The sequence below is a fragment of the Abramis brama genome, assembly GCF_963993115.1.
Source record: "Abramis brama genome assembly, chromosome: 5".
NCBI classification, from domain to species: domain Eukaryota; kingdom Metazoa; phylum Chordata; class Actinopteri; order Cypriniformes; family Leuciscidae; genus Abramis; species Abramis brama.
In genome coordinates, this window is record NC_139967.1 from 43,525,999 (window position 1) to 43,550,696 (window position 24,698).

Sequence of the window (24,698 nt, forward strand, 5' to 3'; positions counted from 1 at the left end):
TATTTCTTTCAGTTATTTTCATGCTTAATTAAGCCTGCTAAAATGCATTGTATGAGCTTCTGTACTGTACTTCTGTACTGTCATTGTTCATTCTATTGCTCTATCATATTTTATCTTTCATTTAATAGCACAGCACATATTTAGAGCTGCTTCAGCAGGGCTCAGTGCTGAGGACTGGGTCAGCGGTTCAAATGTTTGTCAAAACCAGTGAAATATCAATTATTTAATCCAATTTTGAGACTACAACAAAAACTAGCAGCCTAATTAATGTGAATTTAAAACAAGTAAGCAGTCAGTAACAAAATAAAAACAATCAATCGAATTACAAATAGGATAAATATATACAATACAACAAAGAAAGGCTACAAATGAAATAAACAGTGTTTTTTGAGTTTTTTCAGGTAGATCTAACAGGTACAGACATTTGAATAAAGTAATCAAATGTGAAAAAAGCATATTCATTACTGTATAAATTATATATAGATGGATATTTTTGTAAAGTTGAAAAGGGTAGCCTATTTAGTCAAGAGCAGTCAGTATTTCTTTGTCCTTTGTTTGATTAACATTAAAACACAGAAGCAGGTTTATCAAACTGCTGCCCCTTTAAGACCGAGCGCACCAGAGCTCATTTGAACATGCTACGTTCATTTGAGATATAACCGACTTTGTTTACTATAGGATACTCACCAAGACGGGCGTTATTACATAGTCGTGTGTGAATTCGTCCGTACAAGCGCAAGACGTGAAAGACAATTTAATTCAGCATTCGCGCGCTGAGACGCTGGTTTGTGAGGCGCGCGCTTCGGATGTTTGCGTTCATGAAACTTCTTAACCTGCACACGTCCTGTAATTATGTAGGGAACCACTCGTTATACTTCAGTCAGGTAACAGTTCATGTTTTACTTTACTTACATATACGATTTAGTTTTCATCCAAATAACATGTGCTGAGTCGATCAGCAAAGAGCATTCAACAGAAGTGCGCTTCTCGCTCTCTCTCTCTCTCTGTCTCTCTCTCTCGTCAGTTAACGTCAATAATAAGCTAAAGCTACATGCCTCGTTTAATTTCGTTGCCATTGACATCCGACTGAACAAACTTTCCACTAATGTCTGTTTAAACTAAGGGATGTGCTCGACCAGCTCGCAGTGGCGGAGCCAGGATTTTTTCATAGGGGTGGCCAGGCAAGGGCCAGCAACCAGTCTGGGGTGGCACAGAAATCTTAATCATTTTATCATAAAAAATAATTTGACTATAATGTATTGGACTGTTTTAGTGCCTACACAACTGAATAAAGTTAATTTGTACTTAATTGTAATTGAGATAGTAGTAAATTAGGAATCATGGAATACTGAGTGAATTTTATATATTTTTTATTATTACCCACCACCTCATATTAAAATTAATTAAATAGTAATAAAAGGGCACACACTATAGCTAAAGTTCAACTTGCTCTGTTAGCTTGATTCTGGTTCTCAAAATCTCTAATAGCTTGTTCTACATTGTTGCATCTTCATGGATGAGATAACATGCAGATAATATGTAGTCCAAAGATTATTGAACCTTCAATGCGTTTTATATAATCAATGAACTCTTCAACCAATTCTGAGTTTGTCAAAAAAAATGTTTAACTTTCTATATTAGTTGTCAAAATAAATAATTGCAACAGTTCTATCATACCGAAATTAAAAAGGAAAACAAAAGTTCTCTTTTGAATGTGCAAGAATGTGAACAAGGCGGAAGTCAACAGCACATAATGTGAAATGTTATGTTTTTCATAATGTAATGTTTCCAGAATGTAAAATTAAGTTATTTTATGGATTTAAAAATTATCCATTTTTGTTTGTCCTTTACAAATTAACGCAAAATGAATGCCTATCTTCTAGTACAAATGCACAGTGCTCACATTTATTTGGACATTAAAACATTACATATCCATTTGTGCCTTATATTGTGATCTCACATAGCAGAATATTTTAATCCAGACACATGTATAACAAATACATGCATGCAGTTTTGACAGCTTTAATCGCCTTTTTGATTCATGAGTTAATTGACGACAGAACTACGGCTACAGCGCGCCGCATTTGCGCGTACCGCAAGCACAGTACAATGGCTGTCAGCCGTATGACAGGAAAGTTAGTTAGTTTTACTGACATTTGGCCTGACAACATCTCATCTTCCCGAAGATAGCCAACTGAATAAGGACAACGCGCTTTTCTCAGCATCTGACAGAAGTGTCACAAGCTTTCACACACATTTTCTAAAATAAAAGTAGCATCAGAAAAAAAGAGAATTACGTTTGTTGTTGACTGCACACTATTCGACTTCCTCAAAACGGTCTTGCAACCCACCAGTTGAGATTGACTCTATATTTACTATGTGCATATCACTGTCTGATGTTCTGCTGAAGCTCATTCAGCACTTGCACATTTCCGCACTCGTTTGACTTGCGCCTGGCGCTGAGGTGAAGTTGGAGTGTGCGTCTGAAAAGTCACACGTTTTTTGTGGTCTTAAAGAGACGGTTCAGCGTTTTAAAAAACGCGATTTTTGTCAATAAAAAAAGAGACAGAAACAGCAGTTGTGAGAGGGGTGGCCAAAGGGGTGGCCAAGCTTAGACCAAGGGTGGCCATGGCCACCCCTGGCCACCCCCTAGCTCCGCCACTGCCAGCTCGTGCGTCTTTGACTCAGTTCACCTCGACAAAGCACTCGCGGCGGCCAGTTTCGTTTCGCAAAATGTACGTGGTATCGGTGCGTGGTATCGGCGAATTTTTACGAGTACGAGTATATGAGGACAGTATCGACCCGATACCCGATGCCAGTATCGGTATCGGGCCATCCCTAACTAAAAATAATTTTCTCTGTCTGACATTTACAGGATGTTACTAATTTGTCAGCATTGCTTTAGGTTTCACCTATAGGTTTTCATTCTGGTATGGGAAGGTTTCAAGACAGAAACCTTCAAATCTAGTTTGATCTAAAATATGGTTTTAAAGTCATTATCAGTTGATGATGTTAACAAACTGTGTGAAGCAATGCTGTTAGTTGTAGACATAGTGGTTATAAAATGGATTGGAATTCGCCAAGTGAGTCTTTATGTGTTTATATCTTTTCCAAATCTGTGGCATGTCTTATGAGCAATGCATTACAAAGGATACCCTTGTTGCTCTCTTTATATTTAAAGTGAGGGGAAAGAGGAGAAGATAAATTCGTTCCTTATTCTCAAATATGAGTGAGAGGAAAAGAGAGAACCATAGGTGGTTCCTCATTTTCCCACTGACCTTCAGAGAAAGGGTAATGACTTTTGAGGCGTCATAAAGGGCTGTCATCTATTTGGTGGGATGCTGCAGGCTTTATGTTCAGTGTCATCTGGTATATTTGTATATTAAATATACTTGTATGCTCGGGCAGACAGTGGACAGTTTTTGAACGATGAGACTTGAAATCTTTATACTGGTTTGGAGCAAATTATTATACCTGACATACCTGACATGAAAGAAGGAACATGGAGAGAAGCCATTCTCCAGTGTCTGGAGTCCTCATACCCCATGTTGATGTCGTCCACCACAGATAAAGAGCCTGAGCCCACTCCAGTCAATGGAGGTGTTTATTTGTTTCGTTTTGTTGTGAAGGATTAAAACACCAGGTGCAAACACTTACAGTGAGGAAAATAAGTATTTGAACACCCTGCTATTTTGCAAGTTCTCCCACTTGGAAATCATGGAGGGGTCTGAAATTGTCATCGTAGGTGCATGTCCACTGTGAGAGAGATAATCTAAAAAAAAAAATCCAGAAATCACAATGTATGATTTTTTACCTATTTATTTGTATGATACAGCTGCAAATAAGTATTTGAACACCTGAGAAAATCAATGTTAATATTTGGTACAGTAGCCTTTGTTTGCAATTACAGAGGTCAAACGTTTCCTGTAGTTTTTCACCAGGTTTGCACACACTGCAGGAGGGATTTTGGCCCACTCCTCCACACAGATCTTCTCTAGATCAGTCAGGTTTCTGGGCTGTCGCTGAGAAGAGTTTGAGCTCCCTCCAAAGATTCTCTATTGGGTTTAGGTCTGGAGACTGGCTAGGCCACACCAGAACCTTGATATGCTTCTTACAGAGCCACTCCTTGGTTATCCTGGCTGTGTGCTTCGGGTCATTGTCATGTTGGAAGACCCAGCCTCGACCCATCTTCAATGCTCTAACTGAGGGAAGGAGGTTGTTCCCCAAAATCTCGCAATACATGGCCCCGGTCATCCTCTCCTTAATACAGTGCAGTCGCCCTGTCCCATGTGCAGAAAAACACCCCCAAAGCATGATGCTACCACCCCCATGCTTCACAGTAGGGATGGTGTTCTTGGAATGGTACTCATCATTCTTCTTCCTCCAAACACGTTTAGTGGAATTATGACCAAAAAGTTATATTTTGGTCTCATCTGACCACATGACTTTCTCCCATGACTCCTCTGGATCATCCAAATGGTCATTGGCAAACTTAAGACGGGCCTTGACATGTGCTGGTTTAAGCAGGGGAACCTTCCGTGCCATGCATGATTTCAAACCATGACGTCTTAGTGTATTACCAACAGTAACCTTGGAAACGGTGGTCCCAGCTCTTTTCAGGTCATTGACCAGCTCCTCCCGTGTAGTTCTGGGCTGATTTCTCACCTTTCTTAGGATCATTGAGACCCCACGAGGTGAGATCTTGCATGGAGCCCCAGTCCGAGGGAGACTGACAGTCTTGTTTAACTTCTTTTCTAATGATTGCTCCAACAGTGGACCTTTTTTCACCAAGCTGCTTGGCAATTTCCCCGTAGCCCTTTCCAGCCTTGTGGAGGTGTACAATTTTGTCTCTAGTGTCTTTGGACAGCTCTTTGGTCTTGGCCATGTTAGTAGTTGGATTCTTACTGATTGTATGGGGTGGATCAGTTTGTCTCTTTATGCAGCTAACGACCTCAAACAGGTGCATCTAATTTAGGATAATAAATGGAGTGGAGGTGGACATTTTAAAGGCAGACTAACAGGTCTTTGAGGGTCAGAATTCTAGCTGATAGACAGGTGTTCAAATACTTATTTGCAGCTGTATCATACAAATAAATAGTTAAAAAATCATACATTGTGATTTCTGGATTTTTTTTTTTAGATTATGTCTCTCACAGTGGACATGCACCTACGATGACAATTTCAGACCCCTCCATGATTTCCAAGTGGGAGAACTTGCAAAATAGCAGGGTGTTCAAATACTTATTTTCCTCACTGTATGTGTCTACCTCATCTACTTGTGATCTGATCGACCAAAACGCATCTTAATACCAGGTGTACACAGGGCCATAGGTGGTGATGGTGGCATTGAACTAACATTGATTTATTGTTGATGACCACAAGATCATGCAAGTATGTTTTTTGGTAGAATGCTAGTGGGTGTTCCCCAATCGGTGGGGCGTTTTCAAGCCACGTCAAATCTCTCTCTCTCTCTCTCTCTCTCTCTCTCTCTCTCTCTCTCTCTCTCTCTCTCTCTCTCTCTCTCTCTCTCTCTCTCTCTCTCTCTCTCTCTCTCTCTCTCTCTCTCTCTCTCTCTCTCTCTCTCTCTCTCTCTCTCTCTCTCTCTCTCTCTCTCTCTCTCTCTGAGCTAGTGGCCTAAATCTGTGTGTAGTTCATATGTAGCAGCGACAGTCTTTTCTGTTGGGAGGGTTAAATATGGCCGCTGTAGTGTTTTCTTATCCCCAACTGTAGCATTAAAACTCTGACCTATTTAAAGCTGAGCACAGACCAGCAAAGAGAGAATATGAGAGAGATTCTGTGCATCTCTCCCTTGATGCATTAGTCTTTCCTCTCTGTAATATCCTTTTGAGGAAAATGAGCAATACGGAGACCACAGTGGTCTGAAAAGAAAGCAATAAATCATAAAAAAAACTTAAATTATATGCACATTAGCGGTTTAAAAATCTATGAGCTGCACTGCTGCCCATTGCCTACATACAGATGCTTAACTGAAACGGAACCTCAGAAGTGATTTTAAAATGCTGTACATAGTCAGCAAATCTACACATCAAATAGAAGACTTGATTCTAATTTAGTCTGGAGTTAGCATATTGCTAAGCTAACAATGTGATGTTCAATAGGCATTGAATTGTGGGATTCAGTATATCACACACACAGTGTGTTCTGCTTGTCTATGGCACATTGTGGAAAATCTAGATGTTTGCTCAAGGTATATACCAAATGTGGATAATACACATACTGCAGAAATACTGCTATAGTATGCAACCTCCCACTCTATCTGATCAAAGATGAATGGTTTCCTCAGTGTCCAGTTTAATTTGAATGACTACTTCTGCAGCGACTGTCTAATGTCTCCCTCAGTCTTATTCTTTCATATGTATCCTGCTGCCATGTAATCATAAGCTCCTACACCTTCCCTAGGCATGTTTTCCAAAGTAACTGACCACAGAACCCTGAAATATAATGCTGTCATATTCAGTTTTTGTTTAACTGGCTGTCATGAATAGTTTGAGAGATGCCCGTCATTGCCCAGTGGAAGAGGTTTGTCTAAGTTAAATTTTGTTTTTTTGATAAGACTGAAAAAGTGAATGTTGTTGTTGAGAAATGTATAATCATCAACAATTATGTAATGTAATAATAATAATGTGTTCAGCTCAGCTAAGGATGATACCATATACCATATACCAAGTTAAGCACCATATTGATTTTCACGTGGATGAAAACAAGGCTGTGATTTACAGTTTTTACCATGGCAAGTATGGTTTAAAGCAAAGAGATCACATAATTTTCACAACTCAAAAACTTTTTTGTTTGTATTAATCCTTCATCATCTGGAAAAAAAAACATTCTGAAATTGATTCCAGCGATATCGTTTCTCTGTGCCGTTGTGGTGTGGAATCTATGTACTTAATATAGTAATTGCAATAGCTAGGTAATAACCCTGAACCCACCCTAAACCCAACCTTAACCAATGTAGTTACCTTATATTACCCTGTACTTTCTTAGGTAAGTACATGTACTGTAAAATAAAGTGAAATCTGAGCTCCATCAGATGAATGTTTATTTCTGTTCCAGGGAGTTTTTTTTTTTTGTTTTTTTTTTTCCAGTGGGAGGATTGCATTTAATGATTTTACTTAAAAAAAGTAACATTAATACATATTTTCTGCTTTATTTGTATTGTGTGGTAAACATATCTAAAAACAATAAGGTTCTCTGAGCAGTGCCCTGTTGTGAATATAGTCATGGTTGAAGGGGTTGCTTGCAAACACTCTACTTTCTGGCCGTATTGAATAAAATGAGAGACGGAAGACAGTGATCAGACTTCTGAACAATATTATTGCTCTTTCTCGTGATATTATTATTTATTATTATTATTATTACTTTTTATTTACTTGAATTTTCCCTAATGTCATATATTTTATATTTGTTTGTCATTTACACAGTGTTCTTTTGTTCTGAATTTCTTTTATGTTGCTTTTGCGCTATATTATCAATGTGGCACTGTTTTACTTGAATGCAGCAATGCTTTGGCATTAGAATGTAAAAATATTTATCATGCCATGTAAAACACCTTAAAACAGAAACCAGGAGAGCGAGAGAGATAGTGAGAGGTGGGGGATGTTTCTTTTTTTTAATCACTTTATCTTTGGTTTGGTTTTGTTTGCCACAAGTGGACAATTCCTGAAGGCTGAGTTAAATCAGCATAGTTTGAGATGGCATAATGCAATTTACATTTAACACTTAAATACAATCTTTGTCTTGTGAAATGACAGATGATGATGACAGCAGGTAAAAAGAGTTGTTAAAAAATGAGAAACTGTTTAATGTACGTTTGGGTTTATATTTGTGTGTGCTGGGTGTGATTTTATGGCTCTCACGGGGAATTCTCATTCTGTGTGTGAGACCTCCGGTTTGGCCAGAAAAACGACAGTTAAAGAGTCAGCACCACACCTTTCTGCACAGCAGAGGAAAATACACACTAACTGACTCCATGCATGAATGAACTCATTGCTGTTTAGGAGTTTCTCATGCTCTATACTCTTTTGTCATTTGTTAAATTAAAATCCGTCAATACACTGTCAAATTAATCAATAACTATTACAGGTCAGTAGGTACGAATGGATAGGATCTATCTGTGTATTGCATTGAACCCCTTACTACTTTTTCAACAAAATAAAAGTCAGTGATGTGGCCTGATGGAACGATGCATGTGCTCTTATGAATTTCTTTTTGACATTATTGTGGAATTTAAATCCAGTTTGTCATTTTATTATCCAGTCTTCCTAAATATTACAAAATTGAACATTTCTCTCAGGTGAATTGACCACAGATTGAAATTTTAAAATGACTTCCATTACACAGTACTATTATTATTATTATATTATTATTATTATTAATTACTACTAGTACATAAAATTGGATATATTGGATTCTGATGGTCTGTGACTGTATGAAAAAACAGGCATGTCAATATGTCACTTGATTTGGTGAGCAATCTATATAGTAATACAACACATTTTGCTAGCAAGTTTCATTCTGCATTCATTTTATGCTTCTGTTTTCTGCTTTATAATGGAGCAGCATAATGACTTCAGCAGAATAACTTCTCACACATGTTGTATTATGTTTATGCTTGTGGTCAATTTTTGTATATCAAGTTAACACCATGTATGCTACTGGCTGTAAAGCAGCTGCTATGAGTTCAAAACATCACTACCCTTATAAAACAAATACAAGTACGTTGACGGTACCATGCTTCAGTGCTATCAAATGAAATACATGGTGGTTTGATATACCATGCACCTTGGTGAAGAGCACTACCCGTAATCTTGAAGAGCTATCAACTAGGGATCTTTCAGTCTGAAAAGATGTTAACATGGCTTTAGGGGCTTTCGGACCGGAGGAACCTTTTCATAGTTCCTAGAACTATTGGCGAAAGTACCTGGATGTCGGCATGTTTGCACCGCAGGAACTGGGAACGATTTTAGTTCTAGGAACTCATTTTGGAGGAACTAATTTAGCTCCTACTTCAGAGTAGGGCCTAAACCAGCACTATAGGAACTATCTGTGACGTTAGTGTACGCTGAAACACCAGCACCCGCCATTTTTAAAAAGGCTGTGTAAGCAAACAGATTATAACCTATATATTTACTCCACAAACTAACTCTACAAACATGGAAAACAGTGATAGATGGGCCTCTTAACCTTTATGCTGAGGAGAAAATCCAATGCAACTTTTGAGGGGACCAAGACAAACATGATTATTCTGCTCAGCTAGCAACACCGGACATCAACCACACGGCATACGCTAATACATTTGCATATACTGTCTTTCTATGTATAGCAGTTCTATCCAATAACGTATTAGACAGGACTGTTAGACAGATCGTAAACTAATGAACACAGAGAATGCAGGCATTTTGTTTTAAGGCTCTGGTGTTCTCAGCGCTGTCAAAATAAAGGTCCGCCGTGCCATCAAAATAAGTCACAACAACAAGCGCGGCTTACATCACTTCAGAGTTCTTACTGGCAGTGTGAATGCAGGAAAACGTTCCTAGGGGAACCATCCTGATGGCTAGTTCCTGGAACTAAGTTCATAGAACTATCCAGTGCGAAAGCCCCTATTGGCAGCATGAAATGGGAAGAACTGCAATCACCCTTTAATGCCCTTGCGTTGTACGATTTTGGGCTGTCCCAGACAAAAGATGACCAATTGTGGCAAACTCTTTGTTTTGTTTGATTTTGCAGTTGGCTGTGGCAGATACACATTTGCAGATAAACAGAACAGTTGCGATCTTTGACTAATTTTTGCTTATCGGCTTGTCTCACTATGTGAGCCGCCATAAATTTTGCTATATGATGAAAGAAATTGTTTATATCTCTATTTTTTTTTCCCCAAATGCCGATATTGTGGCACAAGGTTGTAGGTTTTGCCCAGGGTTTGTACATTTGTATGTGGAATGGGGAAATTGGAAATAGGGAAATTGGAAAAACAAACCAACAAAGTTTGTTACTAGAATGCATACTGTACATACACTGCACTGACAGGCTTATGGACGTCATTTCTGATGTATGCTTTCACAATGGCAAAAATCTATGACATCCACAGGGTCACAGGCTAATTACAATTGATTACTTTGAAAAGATGAAACCACATTTGTGTTTGATTGTGTGGGTGTGTGAGTGTTTTCCTTCCAGTGAATGTTGGGAATGTTATGACTGTTCAGTGTTTGATTAACATTAGCTAATTCTTAATTTAATCACTTTCAGGGGGAAAAAAGCCTGTCACTTTGGCGGTACCTGTCCTTTTTTTTTAACCTAAATGGTACCTTTTTAAAAGGGTTCCACCCCAGTGACATCTTTTGTATCGTTTTTTTTTCTTTTTTTCTGGGAGTGTTGGAGTAGAGATGCACAGAGATTTTCAAAGGTTCTTCTTCAAAGGTGATTTTCTTTTTCTATAGTATGTTCTGCTTGACTAGTTTTAATGCAGAGACAATTCTTAAATAAATAAGCCATTAGTTATTTACTGAAGAGTATAAACACTGGCTTTTTCAAAATTGCTCTAAACCGAAAGAATGGATTTAGGGCAGCATCTTCTGGCCCTGTCCCAAATGCCGCCCTAGTGTGTTCCTCATCTGATTTCACTCTTTGGTGACCTAATGCTGCATAGGCTGTCAGGTAGTAGTTTGCTTTGGAGCCCTGTGGATTCTCGAGTGAGGGAGGTAGTAGTGAAATTTGCCTTTGATTCTTCCAAAGGTGAGGAGAAGAAAGACAAGCACTGTAAATATTATTCAGACTTGATGATGGATTTGTTTTCTGGTAGTCTCACTCTGTGTTGGAAGGATCTTTTACAGAGGTCACACCACTTGAAGGTGGACCAGACAATCCTAAAGTGCCATTTTGTGTTGGAAAAAAAAAATATATTTAAAATCCTGAAGTAAAGCTTATTTGCATAATCGGAGTGGGCTGGCAAACTGAGTATAATTTAAGTTATGAGGATATGATATAAATCAACACTAAAAAATATAAGAGACATGCTATATATTGGGTTTTATTAATTAATGGTTTGATTATAAGGCATGCATACAACATTATACATTACAAAATGCAGTATACAAACATACATAATATAAAATAATAATTTAATACATATATCTATAATTTAATACATGGGCTACATATACATACATATATCTGATATTAAAGGTATAGCGGAGGATTTTCCCGAATTTTAGAAAAGAACCGCCCTCTCCACTTTTTGAAAAAATACACATGTGCAACACTCTACCTGCTCCCGAGAGGGAACGCCTATTAAACGTGTGCACGACACGAGAGAGCATGACGAGCCTAGTTCTCCTCGTGCACGCTCTGTTTACAAGTTGCAAAATCGCTAATCATAGCTTACATTAACTTTTACTAGCAGTGATTTTAAATGGATTTCTCCAAATAGCATGCCAAACTTTACCTGTCGAGTAGAAACTTCGCGACTGAGGCATCAGTGGGAAGCCCAACCTGTGCTTTTAGCGCACGCCAGCATGTGAAATATTCTCCCAAAAACACTCTGGTCTTGTTTCTTTCTTCAGAGGCCTTTCTCTTCTTTTCATACAATTCGTAGACACTTTTTCCTCTTACGACCCTCAGACATTTTGAAAAAACCCGGCGAGAACGGCGAGCTTCAATGAATGGCTGAAACCGTAGCTCACCCATAGACAGCTCACCACACATAATACACCTGAAAGTGCGCATGCGCAGAAAGGACGAGCACGTACAACGGCCTTACGTAAACATATCACCAGAATTATTGACAATTAGGAGGACCAATAGTCTTGATGATCCACCCGGAAAAAGAAAATCCTCCGCTATACCTTTAATACAATAACTGTTAAAGATCCCTTGTGGTGAAAATCAAGTTTTTAATGTTGTTTATATGTCTAAGTGGTGTTTTTAATATGCTTTAAGAAAAACCATGTGCAAATTCATGAGTCAACACCATTGCTGAGTATTTTCTCCTTACAACTGCAGTGAACCAAAGACAAGCTCAAAAACACTGTTTGAAATCGCCAAATCGAATATGTTGTAACCAATACTGTCAATTTGCAGGCGGACTTTAACTTATCATTAACTATGCTCTGAAACAGGGGAGTCTCAAGAGAAGCCAGGTTATCCCGGTTAATTATCTATATGATGTATATTACGATGTTATGATGAACTACATGCCTTTCTCCATTGACGTTCTGAGTTGTTCAAAGCTTTTCTAAAGATACTGATTTTTAGAAGGCATCTGTCTGACTCTGAGATGGCGAACAAGAACATGGTTTTTGTAACTTTAGCAACACATTATTAGCTATTTGATAACCCAGTCAAGCAAAAGGCTAGTCAAATTAATCACCATTATGTGTCAGATGTTGTAGAGATTACCATTCTGATACATCAACTTGTAGATGACCCTGTATGAGTGAGTGGAGGTGGGGCTAATTTGCATATGGATCTGCGTATACATACTAAATGAAGCAAGGGTGTAGAGTTACATTCAAGCTATTTTAAGGCATGAAGAATTTTTTTCACAGGAAAAACGTTTAAATATGTAATTTTAATGATCAAAGATGAGTTTAAATTAGTGACTACAAGGGGCACTTTAATGTTTAGAACCTTGTGAAGTGTACCATTTTTTCAATGATCATATATCTGAAAAATGGACTTTACAAAAACTTTCTTTCTGTCTTTGCAGGCCATAGGGAGTGCAACTAAAGATGTCCGATAGTGTCGATATTGAAGAAAAACCACCTGCCCCCCCCTTGAGAATGAACAGTAGTTCCCGTGACCCTTCCTCAGTACACAGTTCCAAACCACTTCCAATGGCTCCAGAAGAGAAGAACAAGAAAGCCCGTCTCAGGTCCATCTTTCCCGGGGGAGACAAAAGTATGTAGTTTTCACATTTGTTTGTGCTTTTTGTGGGGGAAAATATGTGGAATGTATTTAAATATTGGAAAATGCTTAAAGCGTAATTAAATTAGCCAAATATTTAATAAAAACATATAAGGGATGGGTATAACTTTGCAAATGACATACCATTAAGTTCTGCAAAAATCTACAGTTTCTTGCAGTGTACTGTGGGCGCAGATTCTGTGCTGACCTAATAATTTACAAATTTTGGCTGAACTGTTCCTTTAACCTGTTTACAGTTAAAGGACCCCTTGAGCCTAAATCTGAACTTAAATGGTTGTAATTCATGAACGCTTTGGATGCTCTTTTAAAGAAGACACTTCTCAATTTTATAGCAGATGTACACTTCAATGAAAGTGTAAAAAGTTATAGAAGTTTCAGTTTACTGTAATTCAAATGTACTGAACTAAAATATATTTGTTTATACAAAATATATATTTTACAATACAACTTGGATCAAAGCAATATGTTTAACCAAGTTGCCTTCCAAATCTGAAGTTAAGATCATAAAATTTTTAGCCCGCTAAAAGGTTTTAAAGCACCGTTTCCATGGTAACACAATGTCCAATTTCAAAATGTTTTTCACAGGATGAATTTTGAGTGTTTAACTTTCGAATGATACCTCATTTATCTTGATTACGAAAATATGTGATATGGAAAAAAGGACAATAATAAAAGTGTGCCAAACGTCCCACTGCCAGGACGCTGACAGTTAACAGGCTAACTAGCTTCACCAAGACTTCCTTGGCTAGTCAGCTTCACCAGCTCCTCCAAACCAGCAATTACCAGTATAATCCACACTGGTTTAAGCAAACCAGCAGAGACTCTGAATGGCTATACTGTACCATTCAAACCCAATGGTACTGTTTTGATGAGCTGATCCGAAAGGTTTAAAAGTGTGTTTGTTTTTCTATTCAACAGCCAACAAGAAGAAAGAGAAAGAGCGTCCAGAGATATCCCTGCCCTCTGATTTCGAGCACACTATCCATGTAGGCTTTGACGCAGTAACGGGGGAGTTCACTGTGAGTTCACCCAGTCTCTGGGGTTTTAGGTTTTTCATTTGAGAGTCATTGTTTTCTGTGATGTATGGTTCATGCGAATGGTATCCTTTTATGACATTTGGCATGTGTGTACAGTATGTATGGATATGGTAACGATACGCTATTTGAGGACCCCTGGTATAGAAATTGCTAATAGTGTCACAAAGTCTGGTTCAGGGTTCTTACTTTTTTCATTTGTGTTTGGAACATGCAAAAGATGTATGATTTACTTGTATGTCCATTTTTTTTTTCTATTTCCAATGTACACATAAACAGGGTATACCAGAGCAATGGGCTCGGTTATTGCAAACCTCTAATATTACTAAGCTGGAACAGAAGAAAAACCCTCAGGCTGTTATAGATGTTCTCAAGTTCTACGACTCCAAAGAGACTGTCAACAACCAGAAATACATGAGCTTCACGTCAGGAGGTGAGGCACGCACACCCACTCAAATAAACATGCAAATGTGGTGGCCCTGTAGTGAAGCTTGACAACCCCTCTGGAAGGGATGCACCGATACCACTTTTTTTCAGACCAAGTACAACTACAAGTTCTTACATTTGGGTACTTGCCCATACCAAATACCAATATGAGTACTTAATAATACCATTACAGTTCTTCTAACAATGTTTTATTTTCATCAGATATTTTTCACTTTGACTGTAACAAAGTAAATAGGCCTATACAACTTGTATAATCAAATTGCTTTTGTTAAAGGAGTTATTTCTCACCCCTCCTCTTGACAAATTAGCAGAGCATAGTTTGCAGTCTGCTCTACTTTTATCATCATCGCTTATCTTAAAATATCTCCAAACGGCTGACATTACTCCTCCTCTGACTACCTGCTCAACTGACGAGAGGTTAGGCTAAAGGGGCCGTTGCCGTTCACATATTGCGTGTTTTGCCCGTGCAAATTTGTTATTTCAAATGCGGTGCGGCACGCTCGTTTTTCCAGGTGCCACGGTAGCGCAAGCGCTTGTGGAAAGAAGGAGAAACATTTTACGGAAACGGTGTGGCTGCGCTCTCCACGCGTTTTTAGACGTGATATGTGAACGGCCCCTTAAAGTGGTATCGGGTGCGGTTGCATCGGGGGTAGTTTTACGAGTACGAGTACATGAGCACAGTATCGGACCGACACCTGAGTACTGGTATCGGTATCGGTGCATCCCTACCCTCTGGCTACCCCTGTTGCACAAAGCTTTCTGATCACTATAACAACTGACTTTTCCTTTTTAGATGTCAATACATTTTTTAGTGCTTAAAATTAGCCACTTTATTGGAAAAATTATAGGGTATAGGGAAATTATAGGGAAAAATATTATATGCTTATAGGGTCTAAGTCGGTGTGGTATAGAAGTGTAGCACTAGTAAATGTGTGTGTCTTACAATACTTTGTTTTAAAGTATATACATAAAGGCTATACATGGTCATGGTTAGTCATTTTCTGTAGATTTTAAGTAGGCTGGGATTTCTTCTTCTTCTTTTGCCACCCCAATGAAATCTCTGGGCCTTACCTTGAAAAATGTATTGTAAAGCCCCTGCATAAATGGGTTATTTTGATGACTGTTTTGTTGTGTATAGTATGTCTCTATAACTAATTTGCATGTAATTGGCAGGATTAAGTTTTTTTTTTTTTTTTGGACACACATTTCTTTTCATAGATATTATTATATGAAATTCAGTAGTTCAAATCATAGTGATCAATTTAATATATATTAATTATTCTTTGTACAACAAACACCATTAAAATGGAAATAAAATGGTGTGGTGCACTAACCCTAAAACTTCTTGAAGGTAACAAAGTATGAATATTTGAATTATATGAATACCAAACTTACTATGACATATTAGTATAAATAGCACAAATGGCTCAGTTTCTTGAGAGTGGCCGGACAATCCTAAAACGAGTAACGTTAGAATTAGTATTACACAGACTGCAATTGGGATTTGATACATAATACATTTATATAATTATATTTTAAATTGGGTTGCTTGAGTAAAACTCTGACTAATGGAATTTTTTTTGCTTCCAGATAAATCTGCTCATGGTTACATTGCAGCCAATACACTGGTGAGTGTTTTTTTTGTTGGTCTTTTTCTTATTTTGTTTCCCAGTTTGACATTTTATTTCAATTTACCAATTCATATTCATGAATTAAAGGATTCATGATTCAAGCATCCAGTAATGCCATGTCTGCCCCTCACAAACATAACTGTTAATAACATGGACTAGCATAAGGGCACATTGTCTTTGTAGTTATGTAACCATTATGTATTTTTTGAGCCATTCCTTAGTAACAGATGAAGGTCCAGATTTACTAACAGCTTGCTCCAGCGCAAACCCTCTTTTGGTGTAAAAAATCTACTGTCAGGATTTACTAAAGACGCGCAGTGAAAAGTTAGCACTGAAAAGGTGTATGTATATATGCATTTGTAGGAGTTTCCCTTTCAGAGGCAAAATTTATGGGAGGAGAGTTTTTAAATGAATCATGCAAGGTGATTTATTAAGGTTTGCGCTCGTCAATTTACTGGTGTTTGCGCCATTTTTGAACACCCAAAAAATCATGTCTTAAACCAGATGCTAATTTGTGCTGCTCTTGGTAGTTTGCGTTGGTCATTATGGAAATGATCCAGCTGCGTCTGTGTTCTTTAATTTGCGCGTTGTCAATAGATCACACTCAGAACGTTTCGCTCCCATCAGCGCTTTTATGGGATTGCGCTCGCGATAATTTAGCCCTATTTAGTAAATCTGGCCCTTAATGTAATTTTGACTCAAAGATTCTGTCAAATAAAAATAAAGATCACTTTTACTCTAATATTGTGATAATAAAGATCTTGTGCATCTAGTTAGCTTCGTTTCAATATCTTCCCCATCACCTGCATATATTTCTAACATTGATGTTATTGATGGTGTCATCATTGCCAGATTACTGTGACAAAACTGTTGTGTTTGACCTAGATTCAAAGGTGATTTTAAACCACAGAATTAAGCAAACACATGTGACCCTGGATCACAAAACCAGTCATAAGTCGCACGGGTATATTTGTGGCAATAGCCAACAATACATTGTATGGGTCAAAATTATCGATTTTTCTTTTATACCAAAAATCATTAGGATATTAAGTAAAGATCATGTTCCATTAGGATATTTTGTAAATTTCCAAACGCAAATATATAAAACGCGTATTTTTGTGAGTGAATGTAGCACAATTGCAAACATAAATGAACAACTTTAAAGGCGATTTTCTCAATGTTTAGATTTTTTTGCACCCTCAGATTCCAGATTTTCAAATAGTTGTATCTCGGCCAAATATTGTCCCATCTTAACAAACCATACATCAATGGAAAGTTTATTTATTCAGCTTTCGGGTTATGTATAAATCTCAAAATTTGATACATTTCAAAAAATTTACCCATGTGACTGGTTTTGTCGTCCAGGGTCACATATCTTCAAAATGCTTATTCCTCTGCGACCATTATCTATATAACTGTTGCTGGTTTTGATTTGATTTGCCACCCACTGAAAAGTATTAAAAGTTACCACTAAACATGTATATATTATACATGTGTCTCATTGCGTGTTAAGGTGCTTAAGCTGTGTTTGGTGGGCTACAAGGTATAAACATCTTGACCAAGAGGTTCTAATAGACTCTACCAGTTAAGTATACAACTAGTGAACCATCTAGACCAGCTAGACACCTTGCAAGCCAGCTTAAACTGGTTAAAGCTGAATTTTCCGGGGGGTTTTCCTGAATTTTCTGTTACAGTAGTAATGGTCAAGACTAATATAGTCTCTTTCTTAATGATACCGTAACTAATGTTGTGTTAACAGTAGATGGCATACTGCACCTGAATCAGATTCCATGTCGTATCTGTGTAAATCTGGACATGTTATTTTTCCCTATTGTGAAATTTCCAAAATGAACTTGGACTGTGTGAAATTCAGGTTATCATCAATCACATACTTGACTGATGCTGAAAGCAGTGGAAAGATTCAGCTTCACAAGTGCTTAATTTTTCAATTTTCCTGTGATGAGGTGATGCTTTAATTTGGCCCTGTGTGTTTGTGTGTTCACATTATCTTTTATAGATTCACGCACAAAACCGATTTTACCACTTGGTAATATAAATCCAATTCAACATATTTAAGGCTTAAAATTTAGTTGAATTTGGTTGAGAAGAACAGTTTTGTGCAACTCGGCTTATTTGAAAAAATGTGCCTCTACCTACATTTTTGAAAAAAGATAAGAAAAAAAAAAAAGAGTAACAAATGAACACTAGGGGCAGTAAAACATCTCTTATTTTTTTTACATAAATTATGATTACACAAGGGCAGATTATCAATGAATGAAGACTAAGGGTACATTTAAACAACAACAATACTAACAATACAACAATACGTACTAAAACCGGAAAAGTTTTTCTTTTGTGTTTTTCACGTACAGACGTGTCAGACATTGTCAAATGATCCCCGTTCACACGGATCCGTGAAAATGATTAAAAATATATGCTGATTAAACGCTGATTATACGCTGATTAAAAATATGAATGATCAAAAATATAAGTGAAAATATACGCTGTATATTGCTGCCAGGCCAGTAGTTGGCGATGTCACTTTGTAAAGAAACGCTACATGTCTATAGACTGTAATACGCATGCGCATGACGTCGCCGTTTTTTACAAGTTTGCTTTTTTTGCTGTTTACAGGGAGACGATAATGGTATCGGTTTCAAAATCTTGCACACTGAAACCAGTTTTCAATTTTTATTTGACACTGCTGTCCTGTAAATTAACGGCCAAAACGCATAAATTGTTTCCGTTTTTAGTTGAAAATTGTGTCATGCAAACGGCCCGTGATTTTCGCATGGTTCCTTGTACAATAATATTTTATCACCTTAAAACACCTTTACCATAGTGCATTGTTTGTAAACTAATTGGTTGGGGGTGCAAGGTTAAGCTCTTCAGAAAAAGAGCTCAAAACTGTGTAAAAACAAGGTAAAATGGCATTGTTGCTTCAGCAAATGCGTCTTTATCTCATGATGTGTTGGGCTTAGGGTTGGGTTTAATGTAGGGGGTACTTTTTTTTTTTTGAGCATTAATCTTTTAGCATCACTCAACGTATATAAACCAACATAATACAAAGTTGGTACAATTAAACAAGATTTTTAGCGTCACTCATTCGATATTTGACTTCAAAACTGTCATAAACGTGCAAGAAACAACATAATTAAATTTTTGCAAAAATGTTGCCACAGGCACACATTTTTCCTGAGCGTGGGTGGATTTTACTACATGAATAACTTTCTTAAAGAGCATTAAATAGGCTTAAGGGCATAGTTTCCACAAACGTTAAGTCCAACAGACAATACCACTCCATTATTCATTAAATATTTTTAAAACATACATTTATGTAAATATTTACAGGAATTTATAACAAAGAAACTTAATAGGAATCTTAGTGTTGTTACAGCATTGAAGCTGAATGCAGTATTATGATATTATATTTTAATGCATTTGAGTGGTTTGATGCTCCAAGTCAGGAAGGATATCCTGCATAAAACATATTCCAAAAGAAAGTACAGTACTTTCCAGAAAAACAAGTCACACCAGGTCAAAACTGCATTAAGATTAAAAAAACACTGATAAGTTGAATTGTGTATAAGTTGCATTTTATTACATTCAGAAATAATGTAAAATACTGGTAAATAAAATGAAATGTTTACAATTTTAACATGTATTTTAATTCCACTCTTGCCACAAAAAAAATACAAAAATAAATCCTTCAAATTGAATGGTATACAGAACAAGAATGGAGAAACATTATATACATTATATAAACATTATATAAACAAATTAGTGTCATTCATTACAAACAACATTTATTAAAAACACCAAGCCCAAAATTACTAGCACGTGGGCAAAGCATTACATGAATAAAATTGACATACCTTACCTCGCCTAACAAGCACAAACTGTTAAAGTTGAATCTGAGGAGTGATGAAAGCTGAAACCCACAAGATAAAACATTTCTGTACAAACACACAGACCACTCATTTCTAATATACATATTTTACTTCATTTTAAAAACAAAAAACAGTCAAAATACTTATTACTATTATTTTGATGTAAAAATATATGATCTACAGTGTTTTTCTACTTTACCACATTAAAATGTGAATATATGTATTCAAAGTTAACAAAAGGAGGAAAATAAATGTTTTTTACTCCATTAAGAGTATGGGACATCACGTGAGCAGCTCGCAGAACAGAATATATATCCATCATGTAGCTGAATCCAAATTAGGGTAGACCGATTACATTTATAACACTTTTTGCTGTTTACATTACCACAGAAAAACTAGTCATTACAAACACATAAAAATATTTATTACAAGCAAACTCTTTTATTTGTCTACTAAAGAAATTATGATCAATGATACCTATAAATACTTCATATTTTTCACAGTTAGTTCACAAACTAATTTCAAATCTTAAAATGCCTTTGATACCATTCTACAAAAATAATTTGATTTCATCTCTTCATTTTTTTTCTCTTCTTCATTGTATACAATTTGTAATTTCTGTTTAATAGAAGAACATCAAAGAGTTGAAGAACTCAAACAATTAAGATTAAGCATTCAAATTAGGAATAGTTTTAAATTGCAGAAATCGTACAACCGTAAAAACAACAAATGACTCACTCAGTCAGTACGCGAGTAATCAGGAACATCAAAGTTCAGTTCATGAAAGGACAAGAAGCGATTTCATTTCAAAGAGAGAGGGTGAAGTGAAATTCTTACCCATAGAAATACACTTTGTTTGAAATCTTCGGATAAGAAAAAAACGTACGTCCTTTAAATTTCCCCCAGCTAATGACAACAGACAATTTAAAGTAAGCAGTGTAACTTTTTTATGTTTTGTTGACTGCATTTTAGCAATGCTAGAACTGATAGGTTTTGTTCGTGTGAATATTTATGTGCACTTTGGTTGCTTGATGTTATACAAGTCAATTTCAGATGTTAAAAAATGCAACTGATATTCCAGAAAATACAGTAAAAAGTGGTTACAGCTTTTCATCAGAATATTTTCTTAGTAATTATAGACTACATACAGAAGTGTGTGTTGTGATACACGATTCATCAAAGCATTGATTATTTAAGTGTCAGGGACCCTTAAGATGTCCAAAAGAACACGAATGTCAGACATTTTATCTGGCAGAAAATCCGGTTTTGCTGGGACAATTTATCTGATCTTTGTATAAAAACTTTGGTGACTATGAACTGTAAAGTGGTGGCAAATGAATGTCCATGTTTAGACCGCAATAATGAAGATGCTCACTCCTTTTCTTAGTTGTATTTTCCTCCTCGCCCATTATTTTCACAAGAATCTCACCTCCAAGCCACCTTTCTCCTTTGCCTTCCTCCCTCCTGTCACACTTTCCCTCCTATCCTCTGTTGCCTGGAATCCATTTGTAGTGTTTGAATACTTTGTGGGTTTTTTTTGTGTCAAGTAAAATATCCTCCCGTTCTCAACCTTATCATCATTCAGAACCGCCTCCTGTCTTCCGGGCCACCTGTCAGCCTTAGAACCTGCAGCGCGTTTTTTGACAAGGTAACACTTCACCTTTATACTGTACGGCACTAAGGAAGCTGCATCATTAGGCAAAGCTAATGCCTCTACTGTGCAGCCATGAGTCAGAGACACAATATTTGGGCATTTGATACCTAAACACATTACTGTACACAAGCTAGCAGTGACCCAACAGCCCAAATTGTGGTTTTCCACAAGCTAGTTTTTGTAGTCTGTACTTTACTCACTGCAGTGAAAAAATGAAAAAAAAATGTTTGCAATGCTGCACACTGCAAACAAATTTCTAGATGTCACTGGAAACTCAAGGCTTGCCTGAGCTAATCTCAGTCATATCTCTAACACAATGTTTTATTTCTCATCTAAAACGAGAATGAAACTTAGGTTGGATGCACAAAAAAGCTAGTCCATAATACACCAACATATTAACAAAGACCCCATGAAATTGTTTGATGAATGAATTTGTCTTTCCTGTATTCAGGAAATCATTTATTTCCTGTATTAATTGAAATTCTATGTAATAATGTATTAAGTGAAATTTATGTTTCTATCTAGGCCAGAGGGTTGCTATCAAGGCATGACTGCTACTTGCTATTGCTTGGCAAGCAGGAGTTTATTGATTTCATATGAAGTACATTTTTTAAATATATTTGTCAACTTTTTAGGAATTCTCCTTTTTTATTTCTTGGGGTTTTAAAGAGAAATAAATTTAGGGACCTTAATGTCAATTTAGGTAAATTTGATATTGTTCTTAACTTCTTATTTTTTCCCTCTGATATTTAATTTCTCTGATTTATACTCTAGTGCTCCTTGTAGATTTGCTTGCTAGCTATAAAACAATTGCTGCTTGCCTTATTAAATACTCCCTAAAGTGCAGTTAACCATGAAAACATACAACAACAGCGTCACATGCATGCAAGTGTGTGTATGTGTGTCTTTTATCTTTCGCCATCCATCTCATACCAACAGGTGCTGGACGCTGGAATCTCTTCCTTGTATTTCAGGTTTAGATTTATTTTTATGGCCCAAATTCCAGTTTCTAATTGGCAGAGACAAATATGAAAATGCATGTGATGCTTAATCCTGTAAGTGTGACCTTTACACTAATAAGGCTGCTGTTTTAATTCAGATTCACATTGTAGAGCATATGGGTTTGTTTAATGCTTACTCTTTAGGAAGTAGAGTATGCTATGTTTTCAGTTTCAGCTGTTTTAATTACCGTGCATTTTGACATAACAAGTGCTCTGAATTGAAAGTTCAGATTGTACACTTAAAAATAAAGGTTCTTAATTGGCATTGGACATCCATTGTACTTTTCCATTGCACAAAGGGTTATTTTTTAGTGAAAAACATTCTTTAGATTTTTCAAATGTTCTTCCCGCTAAGAAAAAAGGGTTCTTTTAAGAACTGTTCACTGAAAAGTTCTTTAGGGAACCCAAAATGGTTCTTCTATTGCTATGAAGACCCCCTTTGGGAACCTTTATTTTTAAGAGTGTAGTTATTTTCTCAAGCCAAAGTTTCTTTTAAAAATCCTTTCATAATTTAATCATCACAACATTGCAGCTGGCTTTTAAAGACATTGATCCCAAACCTCACTTGTGTTGTCTATGTATGTTTGTACTAAATGGGTTAGATTTTGCTAAGTTTGATAGTAAATAATAGTAAATATTTGGGTTTTCACTGGTCCTGCGAGTATCCATTTCATTATGATAATGCCTTTAATAATTTCAGTGCTCTTTGTCTCAACTGACATTGTAAAGTGTCTATGGCGTATTTATGAACTACTTTAACTGTAGCACCCTAATCCAGATACACATACCAATCGGACACAGCACAGCAATGACAGTATAATGATAGTCCTTTAGCCAAGTCTTGTCAAGAAAATTAAAACACGCATGAATGGACATAAAAAGAATTAGCAAACTAGCATAAGGATTAGTATGCTTAGCATGCATGCATTCTTTCTTGTGCTGCAACGTATGTATACTGTTCATAATATACACATTTTAAAAATACAGATGGCCTGCTACGTTTGCAAAATGTGGAGTATGCACAATGTATTTTGCTTTGTTTTAATGTGTGATGAATGAACCAGAAGTAGTTGCAGCAGTTTTGACTCATTATTTGATCAGACAAACAAATGAACCTAAAATGTATTAAAAAATATAACTACTGTATATCTGGACAAATTGAAATGTTGCAACAATGTAGAATACTATTGTTTGAAACAGTTAGTGTGTAGTAATCTCTAATGTTTCATTTTCTATTTTTAAAATGGACAGTATTTACTAGTATAAACTAGTATCCCATTCCAGACATAGCCATGAACTGGAATAGCCTCAGTTTACTCAGGTCTACTGTGTTTATGATGTCGCCCTCTAGAGGTTGAAATGACTGAAACAAAGCATTACAGGCCTAGCCATGACAGCTTGAATTATATATGTAGAACATTGCGGTCCTGTTTAAATGTGCTAGTTATGAAGGCTACAAATGAGCAGTACATGGATGAATTTGTGATATTTATTGACTGTGGATCAAGTGCTCAACACTGTTTGCACTCTGCTCATGTGTGTGTCTGTGTGGGAGCGCAGCAAGGGGCTAAGACAACTTCTGAACCTCCTATTGCACCTCCGGTGTCTGAAGAAGAAGACGAGGAAGAGGAGGATGAAGAGGAAGAAGAAGAAGAGGAGGATGAGGATGAGGTTCCACCCATCATCGCTCCACGGCCTGAGCACACCAAATCTGTTAGTACAGGATGTTTATTTTGTAGATTAGATATATAACACATTATGAACAAAAACATTCTAGAGTGAGATGTCATACTTCTAGGGTACTTTCTCAGGAGAAGAACCTGAGAAGCGGGAGACTTAGGCTGTGTTCACATTTGGCAGGTTTGGTTCAATTAAGACGAACTCTGGTGGTATTGCTCTGTTAGTGCAGTTCAATTGAATAAGTGTGAACACTGCCATCCGAACCCTGGTGTGCGCCAAACAAACGGACCGAGACCCACCGCTTCTAAACAAACTTTGGTCTGTGTTACATTCATATTTAAACTGCACTAAAGACATCTAAACCAACCAATAACATGATGTGACACAAGATGTGACCCTTAAAAGGACAGAATGCT

General features: G+C 36.8%; 1 protein-coding gene across 3 annotated transcripts in view; it reads left to right on the forward strand.

The window, feature by feature from the left end:
- LOC311082502 (serine/threonine-protein kinase PAK 3) overlaps nt 1-24,698 on the forward strand; it is a 51,504-nt gene that overhangs the window by 14,782 nt on the left and 12,024 nt on the right. For 2 of the 3 annotated variants that reach the window (XM_084113363.1, XM_084113364.1), the window contains 6 exons: nt 12,728-12,918; nt 13,864-13,964; nt 14,259-14,412; nt 16,017-16,054; nt 21,533-21,595; nt 24,163-24,315. In XM_084113363.1, coding sequence (XP_083969489.1) covers nt 12,750-12,918; nt 13,864-13,964; nt 14,259-14,412; nt 16,017-16,054; nt 21,533-21,595; nt 24,163-24,315 — 678 coding nt within the window. In that variant the 5' untranslated portion in view covers nt 12,728-12,749. The remainder of the gene's footprint in view (nt 1-12,727; nt 12,919-13,863; nt 13,965-14,258; nt 14,413-16,016; nt 16,055-21,532; nt 21,596-24,162; nt 24,316-24,698) is intronic. The other variant, XM_084113365.1, reaches the window with a different exon arrangement.